This window comes from Onychomys torridus, chromosome 1 (assembly GCF_903995425.1).
Source record: "Onychomys torridus chromosome 1, mOncTor1.1, whole genome shotgun sequence".
In the NCBI taxonomy this organism is placed as follows: Eukaryota; Metazoa; Chordata; class Mammalia; order Rodentia; family Cricetidae; genus Onychomys; species Onychomys torridus.
This window is the reverse complement of record NC_050443.1, coordinates 79,715,006-79,739,525: the sequence shown is the minus strand read 5'-3', so window position 1 is coordinate 79,739,525 and position 24,520 is coordinate 79,715,006. Positions and strand designations below refer to the sequence as shown.

The window sequence follows — 24,520 nt, the reverse complement described above, 5'->3', positions numbered from 1 at the left end:
GTTCTGAAATTTTTAAATTTTAAATTCAGGGTAGTTGCTGTACTAAAAAAATAAATAAATAAACAAAACAAAACAAAAGCTCAGGGACTCCTGCTTCTGGTCTGTGTGACCTTTATTGGGTCACAGAACCAGCTATGGGCACACCAGAGCCATTTGTTCAAGACAGAAAGACTACAATTCCCAGAGTGCCCCTCGTGGTTGCTCCTGGCAACCACAGAATGCAGACTAACAGAGGCTGAAGTCTGAGGAAAAACTGATCCACTGCTACCAGCCATGGGGCTGGACTACTATGCTGTGCTCCAGGTCACTCGAAACTCAGAGGATGCCCAGATCAAGAAGGCGTAAGTGGGTGGAATTGGAGCCTGGCTCCTGCTGAGGCAGCCCCACCCTGATGCCCGCCAAACTGCTTCCCTGTGCAGTTTAGGGCAGGAAAGGGGCACCTCTTTCCTCTTGCACACCTTATCCTGGCTTTGGGCTGGTCAGGACACAGACGGGAAATGCAGACACACCCTTAGTGCACCAGTGGGCTCCCACTCCCAGTCCTCCTGCCCTTATCTCCTAGCTACGAAAGGATGACAAAGGATAATTCAGACCTTACCCTGAGTCTCATGGAGATCCCAGGACCAGGACCCAGAAATGACCCGGACAGGTGGATGTTACAGTTTCCATTCTGGCCGTCATATGGGTTTTTGTCACTGGCTGATTCTCTTCTCTGAACACCTCTGTCAAGTCTCAGGGACTTTGTGACAGTCTAGATACGAGTGTATGGTACCTGCCCATAATCCCCAAATAGTTCGTGGTCAGCCTGGGCTGTGTGGGCTGCACAGCAAGGCTCTGTTCAAAAAAGAAAAGGGGTGAGTAAGTGTGATGTCACGGGGGACATCTAGGACAGAAATCAGGCTTTGATCTTTTAAATTTTTCTTTGAAAAAAAAAAAAGTTTTGGGCAAGAATGTATGGAGCCCTGATCTCTTGGGTTGTGCACAGTGCAGGCCATTGTCATGGAGCATGGATTGTTATCAAAGAAGTACCCGGTGCTGTGTTGAGAGGCAAGCAGTTCCTTGGGAGGCTATCCTGATAATTAAGCCAAAAGACAAGGCTTGAAGGAGGATTCAGGCCCTGCGGTGGGTTGGAGGGGGAGAGGAGAGGCTGAACTTGACAGTTAATTGTGTCATCAAAGGTATGAAATAAAAAGGAAGCACCCGAGGCCACTCAAGGTTTGGGGGTACACTCGCTGCATGTGTTGAACAAGGAGGTGCTGTTCTGAGAGCTTCCTACATTGTTTTTACTTAGTCCTCAAGTGACCCTGAGAGGTAAATGCCATTGTCATCCCAGGATCTTGGATGTGACAAATGGAATCAGAAGTCAGACACCATCCCTCCCTCCGTGGGCTAGGTTCTTGTGTGGACTGAAGTGGAGTGTCCAGTGGGGATAGAGAAAGGAGATAAACTCAGTCAACAATTTGATACCGTGGATGATGTCACCCACTGCTCAGGGCTTTCACTGGCAAGTGGAAGGTTGCCAGGGGAGAAAGCTGGCGGCCAGTGGGACTCATCAAAGGGAAGGTTACCCTGGCAAACAGATAAGCACAGCCTAGTTACCGGTAGGCCAACCGCACTGGTTAGTTTTATGTCAACTTAACACAAGCTAGAGTCAATTGGGAAGAGGGACCCTCAGTTGAGAAAATGTCCCCACCAAGGTGCATTTTCTTAATTAGTAATTGATATGGGAAGGCCAGCCCATTGTGGGTGGTGCCACTCCAGGGTTGGTGGCCCTGGGTGCTATAAGAAAGCAGGCTGAGCAAGCCATGGGGAGCAAGCCAGTAAGCAGCATGGCCTCTTCATCAGCTCCTGCCTCCAGGTTCCCTCTTGAGTTCCTGTTCTAACTTCCTTTGATGATAGAGAAGTGGATTTGATTGTAGAAGAGTAAGATACAACAAACCGTCTCCTTCCCAAGCTGCTTTAGGTCATGTTATTTCGGCACAGCACTAGAAACCCGAGACACTAAGTAGAACACACTCAGGCAAATCAACCTTCCTGAACCTGAGCTTCTAATTTTTTTTTTTTTTTTAATGTGGAGGAGGAGACAGACCAGGGAGATAGGGAGACTGCCCAGATGGTAAAGTGTTTGCTGTGTGAGCAGGAGGACCTGAGCTGGATCCCCAGAACCACATGGAAGAAGCCGTGTTTCGTTTGTAACCTTGGCTCCGGGGAGGAGGGGACAGTGGTGAATTCCTGCGGCTTCCTGGACAGTCAGCCTAGCCTACCTGGAGAGTCTCAGGTCAGCGAGAGACTGTGTTAATCACTGAGGTGGACAATGAACCAACAGGACGTGCCCACACACTGCACAGCCACACACATACACAGAACACACATTTTGTAAAGGGCAGGGGTTGTTTCTGTATTAAAATGGGATCTGATGTGACAATGTATACGAAAATGCCCAGAAATCACTGGCAGATGGAAGCATGTGAGGTAAGAGCAATGACAAGGATTGTTGCATGTTCTAATGGCAGCCCAGACCCTTCCACTGGAACAGCTTTCAATGCTTGATCCTCGTGTATGCTGCACTGTGTCTGTCATGAGCCAGGCAGAGCCCTGGCCCTTGAGGACCAGCTGCTGCAGTAGAATTCATGAGCCCCAGGACAGTGAGAGACTCTGTCTCAGAAGAAAAAAAAAGTGGAAAACTAAAGTTATACACATGCAGGCATACACACACTGGCGAAATACTGAGCCTTTATAATAAAGAAAGTCTCCATGCTGATTACTGATCATTGAGTTATCAACTTCTTCGGGATCACTCATTTCCTCTTTTATTAGCATATATCCATGTAACGATACCCTGTTTCATGATGACATTTGCATGTACTGGGAACACACACACACACACACACACACACACACACACACACCATTCATTTGTTTGTTTGTTTTTTAACTTTTTTTTTGAGACAGGGTTTCTTTGTGTAGCCTTGGCTATCCTGGAACTCTGTGGACCAGGCTGGCCTAGAACTCACAGAGATCTGCCTGCCTCTGCCTCCCAGGCATGTACCACCTCACCTGGCATCATGCTATACATGTTGAACCAGGACTTCATCCTTTCTCTCCCATTCAAGACAGCTGATGAGCAAAGAGATGTTATTGCAGAGAAAAAGTAGGGGCTTGAATCTTAACTTGAGGCGTCAGGATTGTCTGCTGATGGCAACAGGGCAGTGAAGAGATTCACTAGGAGAGTGATGTCAGAGTATTTTAGGAGAGAGAAAAGGGAGAAGAGAGAGGAAGGAGGGAAGAAGAAAAGGAAGGAAGGAGGAAGTCGGGGGAAGGGATAGAAGGAGAAGCCCACTTGTAGTATGCAATAGGGTAGAACTAGAGAGGGTTCTTGTGGTTACAGGGAGACATGGTTCTGCCCCAGCTGCAGGAAGGAGAGGCAGGGCAGTGTTTAAGAAGAGAAACTGATGAGATTCGGTGACTAATAGGACGGGAGTCCAAGATTATGCTTAGATTTCCAGCTGTGGCACCTGAGAAGTGAGGGTCCTGTTTGGGCTGTGCATCTGGCATGCTTGCAATATCTGGAAGAAGGCAGTGACATGCAGCTAATGTCTGCAGCTCAGGGAAGGAAGAAGACAGGGACATGCAGCTAACGTCTGCAGCTCAGGGAAGGAAGAAGACAGGGACATGCAGCTAATGTCTGCAGCTCAGGGAAGGAAGAAGACAGGGACATGCAGCTAATGTCTGCAGCTCAGGGAAGGAAGAAGACAGGGACATGCAGCTAATGTCTGCAGCTCAGGGAAGGAAGAAGACAGGGACATGCAGCTAATGCCTGCAGCTCAGGGAAGCGGCTGGTAGGAGATGGGCATCAGCTGTGTGAGGGATGAGCACCGCCTGCAGACTGTGAAATGAGGAGAGATACCACGGAACTCCAGCCGCCTGTGTGGGAGGGCTGGGCAGGGACAGGAGCCCCGATCAGACCCTGCAGGGGCGGTGTGGGGTCAAACTGGGACTGAGTGACTTAGGCTTCTGGGCTCGAGGTTTTCTTTCTGCCCTCCCTTCCATGCCCTGCAGCAGCAGGCTTCCTTGCCCACACGCCTCCCCCACACCTTCTGAAGGGGAGCGAAGCAAGAGGTTAGGGGAGGAGAAAGAGTCCTTATATGGCCTCTCCCTTCCTAAGGACTCTCCCCATGCAGCTCACATCTCTGAAATGACTGCCTCCTGCCTTCAAGATTCAGTCCAGTTCCCTGCTGTCACGCCTAGAATATGGATGGTCAGCATACCCCAGGATGTCTTTGTGATGGGTAGTCTCCTTCCCGTCCTGGTGAACGACCCCTTTGCTAACCTCTCCACAGGTCTCCTACCCCATCTCTTCTCTTGACGCTGAGTGGGGGATGGCAGAGAGTAAGTGGGGCAAGAGTGAGCACAGAGGTGGAAGAGAGTGCCAGGGCTTGATGGGACCTGAGGGCTTGTCAGCCACCTGAGAAGCCTGTGTTGGTCCTGGTCCTCTGTGAAGTAGACGCCAAGATAGAATTAGATGTCAATAGTGTACGGCAGGAACCGATTCTGGGAATAAGCAGAGAGAGACTGCAGGCTTCAGTGAAAAGAAAGGGAAGACAGTGTTAGGTAGGGGGAGCTAAGTGTGGCCTGAGGAGGAATCTTCCAGCCAAGTCGATAGAGGCTCTTGTGGTTTGAACAGGAGTCCACCCCTTTAAAGGCTCCTATGTGGAAGGCTTGGCTCCTAGCAGGTTGTGCTTCTGGGAAACAACTGGCTTGTGATGATATAAACGTCATCATTAATTAACTAACTAGTTAATTAATGGAGTAATCCCTTCATATTGGAATAGGCTCTCACAAGAAGAGGCGGCGGCTCTCTGGAGGTCAGCCTTTGATATCTTGCCCCCCCCACACACACACACACTCTCGCTCTCTGTTCCCCTTCCCTTCCCTGTTCCTCCTGTTTCTCTCTTTCCCTCCCCTCTTCCATCCCCGTTTCCTCTCCCCTTCTCTCCTCTCTCCTCCCTTTCCTCCCCACCGCTTCTCTTTGTGGCTCTCCTTCCTGGCTGTCATGCAGGTGAGCAGCTTTGCTTCCCGCTGTGGTGCTCCGCCAGGAAGCACCAGTGTTAGCGACCATGGGTGAAAATCCCTTTTCTCCAGTATTCTGTCACAGTGGCAAAAAGCTAACGTGGGGCTGTCCTGTGTCTCGCAGGTGGACCATCACAAAGTCTTTGCTGCATTAGGTCTCGGCTGTGGGAGCTCAGGGGACAAGCAGCTTTAGAACGCCATGTCTGGGCAGCAGCTGCCAGGGCTGCTGGTCAGTTGTGCTCTCTACCCCAAGTTCTCTTCCAAAAGATCTGAGCAGCACACCTCACAGCTGCTGACATCTGTGCCCCTCTCCGTGGTTCATCACAAAGCTAGAGAGCAAAAGTCAGCCCCTAGCTATGCTCCAGCCCTCAGAAGCAGGTCGGAGGCAAGGGCTTGCATTACCTCCCTCCTCTAGGTACCGGAAACTTGCCCTGAAGAACCACCCGTTGAAGTCAAATGAGCCGTCTGCACCAGAGACATTCAAGCAAATAGCAGAAGCCTATGATGTACTGAGCGACCGTGAGTGAGGGTGGGGCTGTCTGTCACTCACCCCTCCCTCCGTTAAGATCATTCCTCAAGTTTCCAGGCTGTCAGGTTTCCTGCAGAGAACAGTAGAGAGTAAGCAACCATCCTCCCTGCCCAGTATCTGGACAAACTGAGAGCAAACCAGGCCATGAGCGGGAGGGGCTGATCGCCCACCCAGCTGAGGCAGTTGGGAAGTGGGCATGGTCCCCTGCCTCCAGCCCGCAGAGAGGAGCCCGCCCTCCTGGGTTCTGAGGAGGATGCTGGCAGAGGGCTGAGGAGAAGCAGGCATTCTCATTTTTCCTGCCCAGAGGCCTTCAGGGACAGTGAGAGCAGAAAGCCTCAGAGAGGCTTAGAGCTCTTAGGAAATCTCTCTTTGGATATCAGTTGTGTGGGGTGAGAGTGACTCACCACCCCGTGAAGAACATCGGCTTCTCTGGGGGCTGGTCTTGGGGACTGTGAGCGTGGCTACCCTTCACGACAACATCTAGACTTTGACTTCTCAAGCCCTGACTTTTCAGGACTCTAAAATTTGCAAGTTCAGAATTCTTAGATTCTAAAATTTTAAGATTTTCGAATTCTAGTCTCCCTCCCAAGACTGAGCTAGGCCAAACCTAGGTGTGTGCCTGACCCTCAGTCTCCCAGTTCTTCCCCAAGACCCAATCCAGGCAAATGTTTCTCATTGCTTTCCGGGGCTGTCTGGCCATCCTACATACTCTATAGGATGGGTGAACAACTCTGAAACTCACACAGAGCTGCACAGACGCTCTAACTTCCAGACCCTTGCAGGCAGGCAGCAGGCTGCAGGAGATAAGGCTGTCCCTTGCCCTTCACCTTCCCCAGACCTCCCACTATCTCCCAGCCGCTCCAGTCACACACGCCCTGGATCCCTCCTCAAGGTCACATGTGTCCACAGCTGTGAAGAGAGGCATCTACGACAAGTTTGGCGAGGAAGGCCTGAAGGGTGGGATCCCTCTGGAATTTGGATCCCAGACTCCATGGACAACGGGCTATGTCTTCCATGGCAACCCTGAAAAAGTGTTCAACGAGTTTTTTGGGGGAGACAACCCCTTCAGTGGTAAGAATTCCGCCCTCCCCCTTGCCTCACTGGGAAAGAACACAGCTGCAGAAAATACCTTTTGTGGTGGTTATGTTGGTTACTTTTTACTTATTTTGTTTGTATTATTATTATTGTTGTTGTTGTTGTTATTATTATTACTGAAACATGTATCCCAGGCCAGCCTTGGAGTCGATGTTTAGCCAAGGGTGACCTTGAACTCCTAATCTTCTGCCTCCCAAGTGCTGGGGTTATAGGCTTATGCCACCACGCCCAGTTTGCTTTTTTTTTTTTTTTTTTTTAAATTTTAGATTTGTTTATTTTATGAGTGTGACAGTTTTGTCTATAGGAATGTGCACACGTGTGTGCTTGGTGCCCAAGGAGGTCAGAATAAGGCATTCAATCCCCTGGAACTGAAATTAGGGGTGGCTGTAAGTCACCATGTGGGTACCGGGACCTGAATCTGCATTCCCTGGTAGAGCAACAGTGTTCTTAACTACTGAGCCATCTCAGCAGCCTCCTGGGTTTGAGCTAGTTCTGTAGTGCAGGTAGCTCCAGATTCATTTTGTAGTCTAGCTGGCCTTGTTTGAATCCATGGCAATCCTGGTTTAGCCACCTAAGTGCTAGGATTACAGGTGTGACTCACCACATCCAGCCTGGTTTTGTCTCTTTGAGAAATAAACACAGTACAGGGAAGGAAAAAGGATTGTTTATTTATTTATCTGAGGCTGGATCTCTCTCTGTAGCCCAGGTTGACCTCAAATTCTCCAGTCTCCCAACTGCTGGGATCACATGTAAACCACCACAGCAAAATTCAAACGGAACTTACTGAAGATATTCTAACCCTCCATGTCCTTTCTCTCCTTGATGCAGCTGCTCACTGTTAACGTCCTTCATGGCCTTCTGGAGCCCTTCTCTGCCTTTAAAATAGTCTGTGGTGCTGAGGACTGAAATCAGGGCCTTCTATAGTCAAGGCAGTGGTTCTCAACCTGTGGGTCATGACTCTTTCAACAAACCTCTATCTCTAAAAATATTTACATTACAATTCACAACAGTAGCAAAATTAGAGCTACAAAGTAGCAATGAAAATAATTTAATGGTTGGGTGTCACCACACCATGAGGAACTGTACCAAAGGGTCGCAGCGTTAGGAAGATTGAGAACCCCTGCTCTCAGCAAAGACTATCGTGGAACTACCTCCTTGGTCTTTTTAAAAAATAAACTTTTACTACATGTATTTACAGTGTGTAAATCAGAGGACATCCCTCAGGAGTCAGTTGTCTTCGGTTCCGCCTTGGGCACTGGTGACAGGTGGCTTTGCTTGACAGCCGTGCCCTTGGCTCCCATGACAGCCATGTCCCTGGCTCCCATGACAGCCATGTCCCTGGCTCCCATGACAGCCATGTCCCTGGCTCCCATGACAGCCATGTCCCTGGCTCCCATGACAGCCATGTCCCTGGCTCCCATGACAGCCATGTCCCTGGCACCCATGACAGCCATGCCCCTGGCACCCATGACAGCCGTGCCCCTGGCACCCATGACAGCCGTGTCCCTGGCTCCCATGACAGCCATGTCCCTGGCACCCATGACAGCCATGTCCCTGGCTCTCAGCCATCAGAGCCCCAGCTACTGCACTTCCCCACTGTTGATGGTCATTTCACCATCTATCTTGACATATTCATTCCGTGGCATTAACCGTGAAAGACAGGGCACATAACGGCCAGCTCTGACTACAGAGTACAAAGGCCTCTCACTCCACAGTCTACAAAGGGCCCCACATCTAGCAATACATCATAGCGACCAAGGCCACAGATTCTGTGGCCAAGTGGTCCTGTGGTATAGGTCCCAATTTCATCACTCACTAGCTGTGGAGCCAAGAGCATTTTGCAGAGCCCGATTCACTGCGGACTCTCCTGTAAACAGAAGTTTCTGTCCCACCAGCAAACCGGGCAGGATGAGGACGCCTCCGGCTACACTTTCCGCAGGTTTAGCTGTTGCTCGTCTTAATGGTATAGGCAGGCCGTGCGTTACCCTTTACCCTGAAAAGAGAGTGAAAAGCTGAGCTCCAAAGGCTTACAGTTCTCCAAGCAGATTGAGAAGGGTAGCTCTCTCACTGCCATCGGGCTAAAGGCAAGGGCATCAGGCGGGCTTTGGGATGGAGGGCAGGCCGGGTAGGCGAGGTTGCAGGAAGGAGGCATGCCGGTGACCGCTCACAGTTGCCATGGACCACTAAGTCCTTCCTCCTAACAGCTAGTAACTCCAGACAGCTTGAGTCTGGCTTGTCTAGAGCAGTCATGGCAGTGAACTGAGAGGGGTGAGTAGGGCCTGGGGAAGGGCAGAGTGGACAGGCGGTTCTGACCCAGTCTGCCCGAATGGAATCTTCTCTGCACTACCAGGAGCTCCCCGCTTAGGGCGTAGCCTCTGTTCACCCAGCAGGAGCTGCCAGCAGCACCTGGCTCTGTTGGAGTCCCAGGGAGCACTGGGGCCTGGCAAGCCAGATGCTCACTGGTCTGGAGCTAAGGGTAGCCAAGTGTGGTGGCTCACACCTGTCATCCCAGCCTTCAAGAGACTGGGGCAGGAGGATTGCCTTGAGTTCAAGGCTAAAACCAAAATGAAACGAAACAAAGCCCTTGGTGTGGCTCTGAGGGTGGGAATATGATGTGCTGAGCCCTATTGCTGGGGCACTGAAGAGGTTCAGGGGAATACAGGGATGGGATGGTGTGTGTGTGTGTGTGTGTACCTGTCTGTCTGTCACCGGTCTGATCTTGCCTTTGGACATCATTTCTGTTATTCATCTTCCTATCTTCTTTAGAATTTTTTGATGCAGAAGGAAATGATATAGATTTGAATTTTGGGGGGCTTCGGGGCCGAGGAGTCCAGAAACAAGACCCTCCAATCGAACGAGACCTCTATTTGTCCCTGGAGGACTTATTCTTTGGCTGTACCAAAAAAATTAAGATCTCCCGAAGGGTGAGTACTCAACTTCTCTTCGAAGGCACCACCTGACCCTACAAACTTCCCTGTCACCCCCACCCCCCCAAAGCAGGAAACTTGGAGATCCTTTCTGATGGAACCATCGGATCTCAGACCAAGAGACTCAGCAATTTTAGATTTTAGAATTCTAGAATCTGAAATTTGAAATGAATAACAGAGGGGAGTCACCCTTCTTTCTGGTACTGAAATCACCTCTGCAGCCATCCAGTGGGGACAGGATCCTTCCCTTTTCAGTGCAGAGGAGTACAAGTGGGTGGAGTCGCCCATGAATTCCATTTCAGATCACATCCTAAGGAGGGTGTGCATGGCCACAGGGTGGGCATGGAGGTGGGCTGGTACAGTCTCTAAGGTGACGGCTTAGGGAAGACCCTTGTAAGTAGCTCTTGCAGTATTTAGTCCTTGGCCTGACCTTGACCTATGGTCCAGCCCTCTTCCTCCCCTTTGCCTGGGGGAGATGCCCATTGTGGCCATGCTTTCCAAAGGCGGCACTGTGGGCTCATGGGATTGGGGACATGATGGGGGATGCATTGTGTTGAGGTTCAATATCTTGCCTTCTGAGAGGTCTGGGGCACTCTTGTGACTGGCTGCCTCTTCTCTTCATAGAAACCAATAACTTCCTAGAAACTGAAGTCTGGGTCTCTAACGGTCTTGTACTAGACAGTGAGGGGCCGTGGGGCCTGGGGGAGGGGAGGGAGGACTTTGGGATTAGTTTCAGATCCAGTGGCAGTGGGATGGCTCTGGCAGTCCGTCCCCATTGCTATGGGTACTATCCGAGCTGGGACTCCACAGAGCCTTCCCTGAGCCAGCTCCCCACCCCTATCTCTATTGCTGTAGGTGCTAAATGATGACAAGTATTCCTCCACCATCAAAGACAAGATCCTGACAATCGATGTGAGGCCCGGGTGGAGGCAGGGCACACGCATCACCTTCGAAAAAGAAGGGGACCAGGTGAGAGGGAGAGAAGCTGGCTCAGGTCAGTCTTTAGGTTCTAGGTGGGAGGCCTGAGAGGGAAGAAGACTATTGTTTTTCCTGTCTCTATATGTTGTGTGATATTTTGCTTGTGTCCTGACAAATAAAGCTTGCCTGGAGATCAGAGGGCAAAGCTAGCCACTAGTTAACCATAGAGGCCAGGCAGTGGTGGTACACACCTTTAATCCTAGCACTTGGGAGGGGGAAGCAGGAAGACCAGGAGTTCAAGGCCACCCTGGCCTACCCGAGATTGAAGCAGTCTAAAAGAGAAACAGAGCCGGGTGGTGGTGGTGACTTAGACCTTTGATCCCAGCACTTGGGAGGTGGAGACAGGTATAGAAGGTGGTGGAGACAGGATCTCGTCCCAATTCGGCCTGAGATTTCATAGAGGTAAGAAGTTTCTAGTGGCTCTTGCTCTGCTTCTCTGATCTCCAGGCAAGCTTTACTTGTCAGAGCACACACGAAATACCACACAATACCCACAAGCTCCGGTCTAGTAGAGTGAGATGGTCTCTAGAGTCCCATCCCAAGGACAGAGCCTCAAAATGTTTCTGTGAATAAACTTGGGATTATTACCATTTTACACAGTGGGAAAACTGAGGCCTCAAAATGGAAGGGACCTGCTCAAGACAAGAACACAAAAAGCACCGGGCAGTGGTGGCACACATCTTTAATCCCAGCACTTGGGAGGCAGAGGCAGGTGGATCTCTGTGAGTTTGAGGCCAGCCTGGTCTACAAAACAAGGTCCAGACCAGCCAGGGCTACACAGAGAAACCCTGTCTCAAAAAACCAAAACCAAAACAAACAAAAAACAACAACAACAACAACAAACAAACCAAAAAAAGAAAAAAGAAACCCAAAAACCCACAACAAAAACAAAAAACCAAAACAAAAAACCCTCAAAAAACTAAAAGAAGGGCATGGGGAGGTGGCTCCTACCACTTAAGAATGGAGACCTGGACTTCATCCTCAGCACCAATGATAGAGGCAGGCACTGCTGTAATCCCAGTGCTGGCAAGGAAGAGAGACGGAGTCTCCTTGGGGTTTACTGGCCAGCCAGTCTAGCTGAATTGGTGTGCTCCAGGGTCAGGACATAGGATCAAAAAATACGATGGACAGCAGGTGGGGAAGACACCCAGTGTGAGCTTCTGGTTCCCCAACACATGACACACACACACACACACACACACACACACACACACACACACACACACAGTGTTCTTGGGTAGTAATCCTCAAGAAGGTCTAAGGAGAGAGGCTGCTCAGAAGCATTTCATTCATAATGATTTGAAATTAAAACACTTATTTGTGGAAAACATCACATTATTGTGCTAGGGAGGCTGAGTCCTTACGTGCTGAGATGAAGTGGAGTGATGGAGAGCTCAGAGCCCAGAGAGACGGATTCCCTTGGCCATACCTGCCCTCTTTCTCACCTGTAAAATACCTGCTTCCAACAATCACCCTTCAACTGGGTTCACTGGGAGTCAAAGCTATCCAGGAGGCTGAGGCAGGGGGATCACTTGAGCCTAGGAGTTCAGATTCAGACTTGGTGATTATGTCAACTTGGGATACATCGTGGATGCCAGGCAATTCTGGGCTACCAGAGCATCACGAGCAATCACGAAAGCAAACAGATACCCAGTGTCAACATCCCCCACTCTGGGCAGCATTTCCAAACCTCCCCACAAGGCCCAGGGTCTCCTCAGAGCCCAGACTCTGGGCCTCCCTTTATCCTGGCCTAGAGCTTACTGAGGAATCATGGTCAGGCTGATTCTCACACTGGGAGCTGCCGCTGGCCTCACTTTCTGTCTGCTGTGGCTGGAAGAGAGGTTGGTGTTCAGGGTGCCTCACTGAAGCAGGGAAATCATTGCTGAGTTCCTGTCAGGCAGGGAAGTTGTCTGGCCCCAGCTCAGTGTCCCACTGTCACACAGGGAAGTCCCTGCCACATACCACTGAGGATGTTTACTTTGGGTGTGCTCAGTAAGAAGTGCTCTGGGAGTGGGGAGTGCACCAGGTCGGCTTCTCTCGGGAGTGGCCCTAGGCCGCACTGAATGCCCCCTCTGGAAAACTGGGTCTAATTCCCCTTTGCACAGGGGAAGATCTGGAGGCAAGGAGAGGCAGAAACTTGGCTAAATCATAAAAGCAGTAAACCTGTTACCCCTTGGCTTTCCCTGCCCAGGGCCCCAACATTATCCCGGCTGATATCATCTTCATCGTAAAGGAGAAGCTGCACCCTCGCTTCCGTAGGGAGCTCGACAACCTCTTCTTCGTGTACCCCATTCCTTTGGGCAAGGTGAGTGGGGAGGGTGCAGAAGAAGGCATGGGGAGCCAGACTGAACCCCACTTGCAGCAGCTTAGGCTTCTTCTTCCCCAACCAACTTGGGAAAGTCCCAGGAAGTCCCAGCACGAGTGTCTCTCTCCTTGGCATTGGGTGGATCTGTGTAACTGTTCCTTCTCGCCCACCTCCTCATCTTCCACACCCTGTCCTGATCCTGCCGCTGTCCCCACTGTCTCCACTTGTCCAGTTGGTACTTGTCAAGGTACTGCTGTTGACACATTATTTGCACTGCAGGCCTCAGGGTGAGCACACCTGAGGTTGGGGCACTTTCATACCTGCCCACCTTACTCTGGAGGCTCTTCAGTGGCTCTGTGGCCTTCCTCCCATGGAGCCTCACACTCTGTCATCACCAATCTGACCTGCCACACTTCAGGCTAGAAGGCAGGTCACAGCTCACTCACAAGTAGCTCCTGAATAGCCTTTTGCCTCCCTGGTGTCCAGCTCAGGGATGGAACCCAAGTAGGCTCCTAAATGCTTTCTAAATAGAACGGCTGTGGTGACACTCCGCACACCCACCTCTCGTCCCGACCTCCCCCAGGCTCTCACCTGCTGCACCGTGGAGGTGAAGACCTTAGATGACCGTCTGCTCAACATCCCTATCAACGACATCGTCCAGTGAGTCCATCTGCCTAGTAACAAGAGAGGGTGGGCTGAGACTTGGAGACAGGCTGCACCCACAGAAGGGTCTCCCTCAGGCTGAAACTCAAATCCACCCTCCTCTCTGGCTGAGCCGAGGGCTGTGTTCACCCTACAAAAGGAACGCCTTTCTCTAATATGTATGAAGCCCCCCATAGAGGCCGGAGAATCCCCAGTATCAGTCACTCTCTTGCCTCCATTCCCCAAACTTCTCTTTAGAGTCTGCATCAGTGTCCCCCAAGTCTTTTCCCTAGAAAGGTCCCAGAGAGGGAAGGTTTGACTCCGCCCCCAGAGTCTGCTCTGCTTCTTAGGGAGTGTTGCACAGTTCCTGGGGTGTGGTGTTCGGAACAAGCCAGGCTCTGCTCCCACCTGTCCTGGCACGTGAGACCTGTCCACACACTGGGAAGCTGTAGTAGCAACCCCTTCCTGTGGTCCTGTGAGTTAGGGTGGTGCGGATGGACACGCTGAGTCTCCCATGATCCTTTCTTCCGTCCTTCCCTCTCTCAGCCCTAAGTACTTCAAGGTGGTGCCGGGTGAGGGTATGCCACTGCCGGAGGACCCTACCAAGAAGGGGGACCTCTACATTTTCTTTGACATCCAATTCCCCACCCGCCTCACGCCCCAGAAGAAGCAGATGCTACGCCAGGCATTGTTGACCTAATTCTGGGGCACCTGGACAGGAGCAGGAATGGAGAGGACTAGCTGGGCCTCACCCACCCCCACTCACTCCACCCTCACAGCCTGTGAAGACAGGGAAGCAGGAGACCTTAGGCCGATACAATAAACATTCCTTTCCTATCCTCTATGGCCTGAAGTGTGCTGGAGAGAAGCTTCCTGCCCCATCTTCCTGTAGGCCCTCAAAAAGCTAGGCACCTCGGGCCCCATTTTGGCTTCCTAGGCACGGACCCTTCCCTGAGGCTTCAGAACCACTTGCTTCCGCCTTGGTAACAGGGCAGGGCTATGTGACTGGCCCTGTCTAAGGTCCCTCTGCTCTTGACATTTCACAACATGAATCTGTAGAGGGAACCCTCTAAGGACTGTGCTGTCTTGAGAAACAGAGAGACAGGAAAAGCGAAGTACAGAAAGACATTTGTGCCTGCCCTCTGGTATCCATGGCTAAGCTGTCACTAGGACCTTAGGCCACTCTGTATAGACTCATAAGCCTCAGTTAGAGTCACACCACGAACACAGTGCCTAAAGAGCTCTGCTCAACCTTGGGCTCTGGTTCTGCGTCTGTGAGACGGGTCTCAGGCTGCCTCTGGGCCAGTGGCCTGGGAGGCATGCCCTTGGGCTCAGTCCAGGTCTACCCCTGACTCTTGCATTGGTTACTAACTCATCTTGTTAGATGAGCTTACACCCTGCCTCCAGGTGTGAGGACTGGGGTCATTGGTGTGAAAGCTCTTGGTAGACTCATGGTTAGATTGTAGAGAGGGTCACAACATCATTGCCCAGGTGGCCTGGAAGAGGTCTGACTTCCGGGCACAGCCAGGGCTGTATAGCCCACACAGGCACTTTAAAAGTCATCAACACTGTGTTCCTCTTCTTGTCTGGGGCTTGAGTTTAGGCTGTGATGAGGTCTAGGCTCATGGTCAGCAAGCAGGTTCAATGGCTTGTGAGAAAATGTGAGAAAACAAACAAACAAACAATAAAACCCAGGTTCTCCACATTGCTTAGAATCCTGCCATTGACTGTACCATGCTAGCTTAAGGATTTTTCCTTTTGACTTTTCAAAAAAGTCTTTTTTGTTTTTGGTTTGTTTGTTTCTCAAGATAGGGTTTCTCTGTGTAACCCTGGCTGTCCTGGAACTTGCTTTATAGACCTGGCCTTGAACTCACAGATCCACCTGCTCTGCCTTCTGAGTACTGGGGTGAAAAGCATGAACTACCACATCCAGTTTTTATCCTTTTAAATTTTGAGGCAGGGTTTCAGGTAGCTGAGGCTGATCTTGAACCCCTGATCCTCCTGCCTCAGCATCCCACACACTGGATTATAGGCATGTGCTACCATGGCCAACTGGAAGACTTTTTTGTTCACTTTTAAAAGTGGGTATTCAGCTCTTGGCAAGCCTTTTGTCTTTGGACATGTTCAGTCTTGTCCCTGCTGGCCCCGAACCTCTGGGCTTAACTCACCCTACCGCCTGCAGTCATCTTTGAACCCCCACGAAGGCAGGAAAACCTTGAGACATGCCTTTAATCCCAGCGTTCAGGATCTCTGAGTTTAAGGATAACCTGGTCTACAGAGTGAGTCCAGGATAGCCAGGATTATACAGAGAAACCCTGTCTCGAAAAACAAAACTAAGAAATGAGACAAAGCTACAATCCAGGTACTGGGTCTGGAATCCAGGTCCTCTGCGAAAGTAGCTGCTGTTCTTGCCGAGCCGGTTCTCTAGACCCCCGAATCCATGTTTTACAGTAAAGACTTCAACCCTCCATAATGACCTGTTGGAAGCCAGGTGTTGGAGTGGATCACTGCCCTCTGAGGGACCGACAGCAGGTGATTGTAACTGCCTGCTGAGGGCAAGCCTCCAGCCCCATAGGGAGGCTGTGGAAGTAAGACTTCCTGCCTTCTCCAAGGCTGCTGACCCTCCTGGAGGGCTCTGTGGGAAGCCTGGCTTCCACCAGATCGTTATGAGATCATCTTAGGACCTGGGCTACCTAGGGAGGCAAAGCAGGGCTTATCATACACCCACTCATATTACTGAGGCTTCTGGTACACTTCTCAGCGAATGCCTCCCCTTTCTCAGGTCATCTGATGGCATTCCCCATAATTCCAGTGGTCTCACATCCACACCACATGTCTGAATACACGGCTGGCAAAGGAACCAGCTGACATACTGTGCCCCCCACTTGACCCGTCCGTTAGCTGTTGGCAGACATGCCTAGGGTAGCAAACTGTTCCCCTAAGGACTTAGAGTGGCCAGAACTCCATTTGTTGTGTCCTTGTGTGGTGAAGCAAAGAGTACCAGGCTGCACTGCCGGCCCACCCACACTTGGCTGGATTTGTCAGAAGCTGAGAACTGGGTGCACTCTGGGAGACGGTCTAACAGCCTGGCCTCTTACCAAGCATTGGGAAGGTCTAGCCTTCTAGCTGATCCCGGCCTGCTAGGGTGGAGGGGCAGAAGCCGCAGCAGCTTTAGGCTAGGAGGACATCCTGTTGTCTGGGTCTGACTTCACAGTGGCCAGGCTCAGTTCCCCAAGGACCCTCAGCACTGTCTGCCTTGTCTTGGCCCTCATCTGAGACAGGCACAAGAGGTCTGAAACCTGTATAAGATGGGCCTTGGGGACTTGATGAGCCCACACCTGTTCTGGGACCTCACAGTCCCTGCTCCTTGAAAAGAAGTAGCCCTGCCTCCCTCTCCTGCCTGAGGACAGCTGGAAAGAGGACAAACTGACATCCCTGGACAACCTAAGCCTTGGCTGGTTGCCCACCTTGGGAGAGGGTAAGACTTCCAAGAGAAAGTGTCCTTAGAAGTCAGGTATGGTGGCTGTAATCCCAGCACTTGGGAAGCTGAGGCAGAATGGTCATGAGTTCAAGACCACCCCGGACTATACAATGAGTTCCAGACCAGCCTGGGCTACAGTGTGAGACCCCATCTCACACATCAAAACAGAACAAAATCCCCACAGGGTGATGTTTGCCAGGCCTTCAATGGGGCAGGCCTGCCTTGCCTCCCTGGTTCAGAGCATGCCTCAGGGTGTGATTATTGTTAGGGACAGCCTAACTTGCCCTCAGGTCTATGACGTGGGGAGGTGGGTTGCTATGTGTGAAATAGAGTAAATCAAGCCCCAAAGAATGGAAGGTTCTGGAGTTTCTCTGCATCTCCCAACAAGCTGATGTGGAGGAACACAGGTACTTTTGCTGTGCAGATCAACAGGCCTAGCCAGTGTGGGTGGGAAGGCAGCTAGCTCTAGAGCGCCAGGTGCTGAGTGACAGCTTACAGGGCCCACAAGGGCAGGGTGGGCAAAGGCTCTGCTGTCTCCCTGGGCTGTTCCACTGTTTTAGGCTGGATCTGGAGGAATGGACTAGATGACCCCCACGAGCTCCTCCCCAAATGCTGGAGGTGGAATGTGGGTCACATCTCTTCAAAGTCACTGGGTTCCTCCCCTGCCTGTCAAGGTGCTGAAAAGGCCCATTGGCCCAAGACCTCTATATACAGCTTATGAGAGATAGAAGACACCAAGGTTGAGCTTGCTTTATGGGCAAAGGCTGGCTGAGCTGGGCTGGGGATAAAGACAAGATCTGGGTTTAACTGTTAGAATGACTAAGGGCTTAGGGTCTTGGCTGGTGTCAGGCATTCTCATTGTGGGGCCATCAGCACTGAGGCACAGGGAGATGAGGTGGGAAGGGAAGGGAGGTGAGGGAAACGAAGGACCGGGAAGCGGTGTGGGGCTGAGCAAAGGATGGAGGAAAAGGCAGGGCAGGGCAGGGAAGCGGGGTCCAGGTCAGCAGCAGGCGGTGCTCAAAAGGGTGCCTCCCGGGATTCGCGGGCGGCCATCAGGGCCCTTTTGAGCTGCTCATAGGTCACAAACATCACTACGTTCCAGGACCCCAAGCGGAGGAAAGAAGGCATGAACCTAGAGAGAGAAAACACAAGTCATGGAGGAACCTCCACCCCCTGCTTCTACCACTGGGCCTCGCCATCCATCCAACCCAAGGCCTCTCTCAAAGGAGACTGAGAGGATCTGGTGAAGAGCCCCACAGCTCTGTGCCCGAGAGCAAGAATCCCGAGTACCCAGCTCACTAGTTCTGCTGTGCTGGGAGCAGAACCCAGGGCCTGCTAGACAGGCACTCTACCACTGAGCCACCCTCCCCCAAGCCCGAACCCCCATTTTGACCTCTAAAAAACAGAGGTGAACAGCAACTGTGGGATGTTTGACAAGTGGGGGCTGCATCTCACTTCCAGGGGGTTCTCTGCCTTCAGTAAGCCCTGGAGTTGGCTGAGGGGGATCAGAGGCTCACCCCTTGTAGAAGGCTCGGGGCCCCTCCTTCCGGAGCATGGTAAGGGCACAGTGGCCTGCGCTGTGGTACTGGCCCAAGGCAGAGTTCATGTATCTCGTCTTAACCACGTCGACAGGGGAGGCGATGACCGTGGTGCAGAAGCCCGCCCCGAAGGCGGAAGTGAAGTGGCAAGGGAGGTCATCTGCCACAAAACAGCGGGAAAGGCTGTTAGCTCTCCCAGCCCTCACCCATCACTGCAGCGGGAAAGAGTTATAAGGAGAGAGCTTTTAAAGACACAGACAGCAGCTGGGATCTCTTAGGAGGACTTAAAAGATTCTTTTGGCCAATCTAGCCTGTTTTTCTTTGTGCAAAGTGGGGTCTTCATCCAGCTGCATTTGAATGGTAAGAAATATAAACTCTATAAGCAAAAGGCTAAAAAGATGAAAAAGGGAACTAGACTGTTCTTATTGACCCTAACATACCCGTCATGAGGTTGGCCTTCAGGAGAGTATCCTTGATGAGGTCATAGGTCACTAGCTCAGCACAGTTGACAATGGCATTACGGGCAACATTGGGAGAGGTCCCTGTAGAGGAAGGAGAGCTTGTGTGAGCCCAGGGCATGGGAGAGGGGAGGGGAGGGCAGGAAAGCCAACACCCGGCACACACCTTTCCAGAGGCCCCGGATCCCTTCCTCTCGTGCAATGGTCTTGTAGGCTTCCACAGTGCTCTGGTATCTCCGACCACCGCCAGCCCGGGCCTGAGCCTGGAAGCGGACCTTTACCACATCTGTAGGCTGGGCCACAGCGACAGCCAGGGCACCTGTGGTACTGCCTGCCAGGAGACGGCTCCCGATGCCTGCATCTGTGGGCACACAGGCGGTGGTCAGTGGCAGCCGGGCTTGCACTCACGTGCACCATACTCTTGCCCAACTGCCATGCCACTAGACCACTCTTGCTCTACGAAGCCCTCACAGGGGTATCACAAGGGCCAACACAAAAAGGAGGCAGTGCTTTCTCAAATGTGTTAAGCTACTTGGCAGCCTTGGAAAAGCAATCGTCAGTCCCGTTTAACAAACGTGAAACCCAAGACCAAGAGAAGTGACTTCTCCTAGCAGAGCTGGACTTGAGAGACGGGCTCTCAGCCAAGCTCCACCTCTCCTACGGTGTGATCCTGAGCAAGGCGTCCTCATCTTCGGTGCTAGGTGTCCTGACCTTAGGAGGGTATGGTGATACATACTGGTAATGCCGGCACGTGGGAGGCTGAGGCAGGTAGAGATGTGTGAACTCCAGGCCAGCCAGGGCCATATAGTGAGACCCTGTCTCAACTCTCTCCCCTCCAAGGAGATGAAAGAATGCTGGCTATTGGGGCAAGAGTGTGTGGTTGCAGTCTCTCTATTGTGTCTTTGGCCCAGTCCCTCCCCCATTTCAAGCCTCCAGTTTCTATATCTGTGACCAAGGAGGCCACCTACTGCCACGGTGGTTGTGAGACTATCATGGGCTCATACCCTGCAGAGCTGAGACAGCCTGGTGTTCAGAGAACAAGGAACTGGGGTCTCACTGCCACTCCTCTGACCCTCCCGGGATCTTGGGAAGCCTAAAGAAGCCGTTCAGCTATACAAACTAAGGTCACTCATCCGCCGTGTCTTGTCTTGGCTGCATACTCACGCTCTGAGCCTTTGGTGTAGAACTGCTTCACAGAGTCGTAGAGGCCAATGCGGACAGAGGCGAAGCTCATCTGGCGCTGCAGGCCGGCGACCAGCCCGTTGTAGAGGCTGCGTGGGCCCTCAGTGCGCACCATGGTTAGGATGGTGCCCAGCACGCCACGGTACTGGGCATTGGCTGCGGTGCGCACTAGCCCTTGACTTTCTCCTTGGATCTGAAAGGCCAAGATGGAGTGGCTGTGGGCACAGGCAGATGGTGCTGCCATCTCCTGCCAGCTCTAGGCTCCTCATCACCCCTGAGGAGGCTGACCCGGGGTGGGAGCAGATTAGAGAGAACCAGGAGCCTCATTTCATCCTCACCTGCAGCCGGACTTTGGCAGTATCTAGAGGAAAGGTGATGAGATCCGCGATGCAGGCAGCTGTCCCAGCTCCCAGGAACTTCACGGTGGCTGTAGGGGGCACATCTGTGGCCTTGAAACCAACCATGATTCTGATTGCCTTCTACCTCCCAGAAGATGGAAAAAAATTGGAGAAGTGGGAGCCTTCAATCAGCAAGACGAGACAGAGGAACTCTGCCGGAGTTCTAAGCCAAAAGAAGAGAAGAAACCCTTCAGTAACAGCATCCCCTGGCCTTGCTCCCTGCTCACCACTACCTACCCCTGCCCACCTTCCCTAAAGGCACCAAGGAGGTCTCAGGGGTTCCAGGAGGGAACCCATGGGAGAGCTCCAAGAGTAGTCAAGTGGGGTCTGGGCAGCAATTCCTGCCAAAGGGCTGAGATTCTGCAAAGGGCTTCCTCTTGTTCTGTGGGGCTATCCCAAGGGCTGACAAGTGAGGGAAAGCTCTGCCAGAGCAGGACCTGGCAAGCTGAACCCCACAGGCTTTCGTTCTGGGTTCCTAAGCTGGGGAGGTTCGGGCTGTATGTAATTACTGAAGGAAGGAAGACACGTTACTTCCATCCTTGCTAGCCACCACAGCTCAGGCCCCCTGCGTCCCCAGGTGCAGATTCACAGAGGTCACTCTCCATCCTCACAGGCTCACTGGCAGGCACAGGGCAAGGCCAGGGGGCCGGGGACAGCCAGGAGGCCTGTCTGTTTTCCTCCAGTGCAGGGAAATTCTGAGTTCTTGGTGGTGGGATGGGAGGTGCAGGTCCCAGCTACACAGAGGACATAGATACAGGAAACCAGAAGCTCCATTTTGTTCTGAGAGTTGGAACACCACCCTCCTCACTCACTGCCCCAGGAGGAAGTGAGCCCAGCCCCCAGTGGGGGAGGGTGACCTGCTTCTCCTTCCTTCTTTCAGTTCTCTGATTTCATTGGAGCAACTGCTCGGAGCCCAGCTTGATTGGCTGCCGAGTCGCTAGGGCTCAGGAGGAGAGCCCAGGCTGGAGGAGGGAGGATGTGGTGGTAGTCACCTGTGAACACAGACAGCCATGGAAACAAAACAGCTTGGGACAAACAGGGCCCTCAGAGCAACTCCCCAGAACAGCGGGTTCAAGAGGACCTCTGGGGCAAAGCCAGACTCACGTGCCTTTGGGTCTCGGCCCCTGAGGCTCAGCGAGATAGGAATCAAAGGCAAATCTTAAGGGTGAAGGTGCTCCTCGACTCCCCAGCGGACACCTCCACACTTTGTCCGACTCCACTGCTGCTACACTCACGGAACCCTGAGAAATCCTGAGGCAGCTGCCCTCCCTGGTAGAGGAGCGCTCAGAACCACGTCTGCAGGCTGCGGAGCTGCTCCGTTTGTTCTGAACTGGAGTGCCTCTCATCTCCTCTCCTGTTTTCTCAGTCCCAGGCTCTGCTAGGGCCCTTCACAACGGAAGCCTTTCACGCCCATTAAACAGTTCTGAGATGCTTTGAACAGACCTCTTCTCTACATGAGACATGAGCCTATTGCACTTCAGCCTGATCTTGAGCTAAGGGGAGCGTGGCGTGAAACCCAGAAAGATGAAGTCTCAGTTGCTGTCCAAACCACAAACGTGGTTCAGCCGCCATTTCGAATGCCGTTTAGGGTTTTCCAAAGGTCAGGCCCTTGAGGGTTGGGTATAGAGGCAAAGATCACCTGTACTAAAGCTCCTACTACAAGTAAAACCCAGGCCTACAAAGTTAACTGCTAGGCATGGTGGTGCATGCCCTTAGTTCCTGGCCTTGGGAGGCAGGCAGCTCTCTGAGTTCAAGGCCAGTCTGCCCTACGTAGACCAACCAAAGACATGTGGTGAGGCCCTGACCACACCCCAAAAAACCAAAACACAAAAACCTGTGGACCAGGCAGGTAACCATTGTAGGTAGTAAAAAACTCACACCCAATTTCTAATCTCACTCACAGGGACTCAAAGTTAGAAGGGAAGCTCAAACTAGCAAGATGGGTAAAGGTGCTTGCCACTGAGTCCCAGGAACTAAGATTGATCCCTGGGACCCATATGGGACCCCCTCTGCCCACTCTGCTGCTGACTGCCAGGGCGACCCAGAACCAGTTCCGTCCCACTTGGGTTAGGCTCCGCCTTTAGACACGCAGTCTGCCATCTTTGAGGGCCAGAAGGTGACCAGGGATGACGAAAGTGCTCACTGAACTGTGAAAAGCCACTTGCTAGGGTGGAGGGGGTATTTTTGACGGTCCTGCTGACTGCAGCCCTAGACCCCAGGCCCGAGAGAGGACAGTGGGCTTCCTTAGCCTGGTTCTTACCTGGTGCGGAGCTTTGAGGTCTCACACTGAGGCCTCCAGGATCAAGCTTCTCTAAAGGTGTCCCGTTCTTCAAAGCTGCCAGTGGCTATCATGGCCTGATCCCCGCGGTTTTCCATAGAAAGTGGCTGGGAGACGGAACTCTTAAAGATCATACTATGTGTCCTGCGGGGGAGAGGAAGAAGCCACGTTTAGAAAGGGATGTTCTCTTTGCAGGACCACAGCTTACAAAGGACCGGTCACCTCCACTCCGCTAGGAGGGACCCAAGGCCCTTTTCACTCAGGGCAGCCAGAATCTAGTTAAGTGCACACTGGGGCAGAGCAGGGTGGACTCAGGAGTCTTTCTCCCACACACTCTGGGTGATTTCCAAACCCCCCACACACACACACAGTTGTGTAGACAGGCAGCCTAGCTGTGCTGGGAAACAGCCACTGGACTGTTGAGTGGAGCATTGTGTCTCTTTGTGTGCGGTCATGATAAGGCAGGCTCAGTCCCTCTGTGTCCCTACACCCACCTCTGGCCTTGGGCAGATTGGAGAGTCTGACAGTGGCCAATTAATCTCCAAGCCTCCTCCAGGCACAAACAACCCCAGAAACAAGAACAGGCTTTAGGGCACATGGCCCAGAGAAGCCTGGTGACAATCGGTCTGGTCTTCGCTGACGTGGAAGGTGGGTGTCGTGTGTCGTCGTCCCTCCATCCCCCACGCCCCACGCCAAAAGGCAGGTTGTGTGCATCGGGGCCGAGGGGAAGGAGTGGATGGGTAAAGGCTAACAACCTACAACTAAATGGACGCCAGAGAAAAGGAACAAAGAGACAGTAGGAGGGAAGAGGCAGAAAGGAACGAGAGAGGGCAGGCTAGGACTCCAGGGGAAGGGAAACCAAAGGGCAAAGAGAGATGGAGCGGGAAGGCACAGGTGAGGCCGGCGCAGGGCTGGGGCCACGCTCACCGGACCGCAGGAGAACACGGGAGTGGGGGCGGCTGCGTCCGACGGCGGGCGGGTGAGTGACGGCTGCCCAGGAAGCGCTCGATCCGAAGGCACTGCGGGCGGGGCTGACAGTGGCTGCGAACCCACGGCTGCAGAACTTAAGTCTCGCGGGCGTGGTCGGGGCGTGGTGTGGCCGGGGCGGAGCCAGGGTGGCCCACTCTCCTGGGTGAGGGGGAGTTTCCATCTATGGTTGTCTGGGCGTCTAGTGCACCCCTGCTTCCGCGAGGGCAGATAACGAGTGGGTCCCCCGGGCTCCCCAGAGGGTCCCGGCCTCGGGTCCCCAGGCCTCCACTCTCAATTGTAAGGACAGCCAGACTGACTGGCCCCCTGCTGCTCTGGCCCGCGACCCCCACGCCCTGCAAGCCACCTGCCGACGGGGCGGAGCGCGGGCTCCAGGGACCGGAACCAACCCGGGCGCGGCGGTGGGGTGAGGCTGGCGTTCCCGCCTTCTGCCGCTCCCGTCTGGTCCCTGGAGACCCGGGCACCTAACGGCTGGGGTGGGGCGAGTGCACCGGCCTCACCTCCTCCTCCTCTCTGCACCGACCGCAGCCAGGCCGGCGCCCCGCGAGGGAGAGGGCAGAGCCCGGCCTGCTGCATTCCCAGCCGGGGGTGACAGACTCAGCAGGTGGACCGGACCTCAGCTAGATAACTTGTAGGGTCACAGACACGAAAA

General features: G+C 52.8%; 2 protein-coding genes across 3 annotated transcripts; one reads left to right on the top strand and one right to left on the bottom strand.

Moving 5' to 3' along the window:
* The first annotated feature begins 220 nt into the window (after positions 1 to 220).
* Dnajb13 (DnaJ heat shock protein family (Hsp40) member B13) lies at positions 221 to 14,383 on the top strand. Its single transcript, XM_036181872.1, has 8 exons — positions 221 to 341; positions 5,486 to 5,589; positions 6,509 to 6,670; positions 9,461 to 9,618; positions 10,477 to 10,590; positions 12,791 to 12,904; positions 13,488 to 13,564; positions 14,093 to 14,383. The coding sequence occupies exons 1-8, from the start codon at positions 274 to 276 to the stop codon at positions 14,244 to 14,246; spliced, it is 951 nt and encodes a 316-aa protein (XP_036037765.1). The 5' UTR covers positions 221 to 273; the 3' UTR covers positions 14,247 to 14,383.
* A 3,371-nt stretch (positions 14,384 to 17,754) lies between these two features.
* Positions 17,755 to 24,289, bottom strand: Ucp2 (uncoupling protein 2). Of its 2 annotated transcripts, XM_036198938.1 has the most exons (8): positions 23,809 to 24,289; positions 22,864 to 23,025; positions 20,544 to 20,766; positions 20,188 to 20,398; positions 19,190 to 19,384; positions 19,006 to 19,107; positions 18,545 to 18,725; positions 17,755 to 18,159 (listed from the first exon to the last, which is right to left on the bottom strand). In XM_036198938.1, exons 3-8 carry the CDS (start codon positions 20,667 to 20,669, stop codon positions 18,045 to 18,047), a joined length of 930 nt encoding a protein of 309 aa, XP_036054831.1. In that variant the 5' UTR covers positions 20,670 to 20,766; positions 22,864 to 23,025; positions 23,809 to 24,289; the 3' UTR covers positions 17,755 to 18,044. The 2 variants fall into 2 exon arrangements, with proteins under 2 accessions (XP_036054831.1, XP_036054840.1); XM_036198947.1 differs by lacking the exons at positions 22,864 to 23,025; positions 23,809 to 24,289 and adding an exon at positions 21,215 to 21,385.
* Between the last annotated feature and the right edge of the window lie 231 nt (positions 24,290 to 24,520).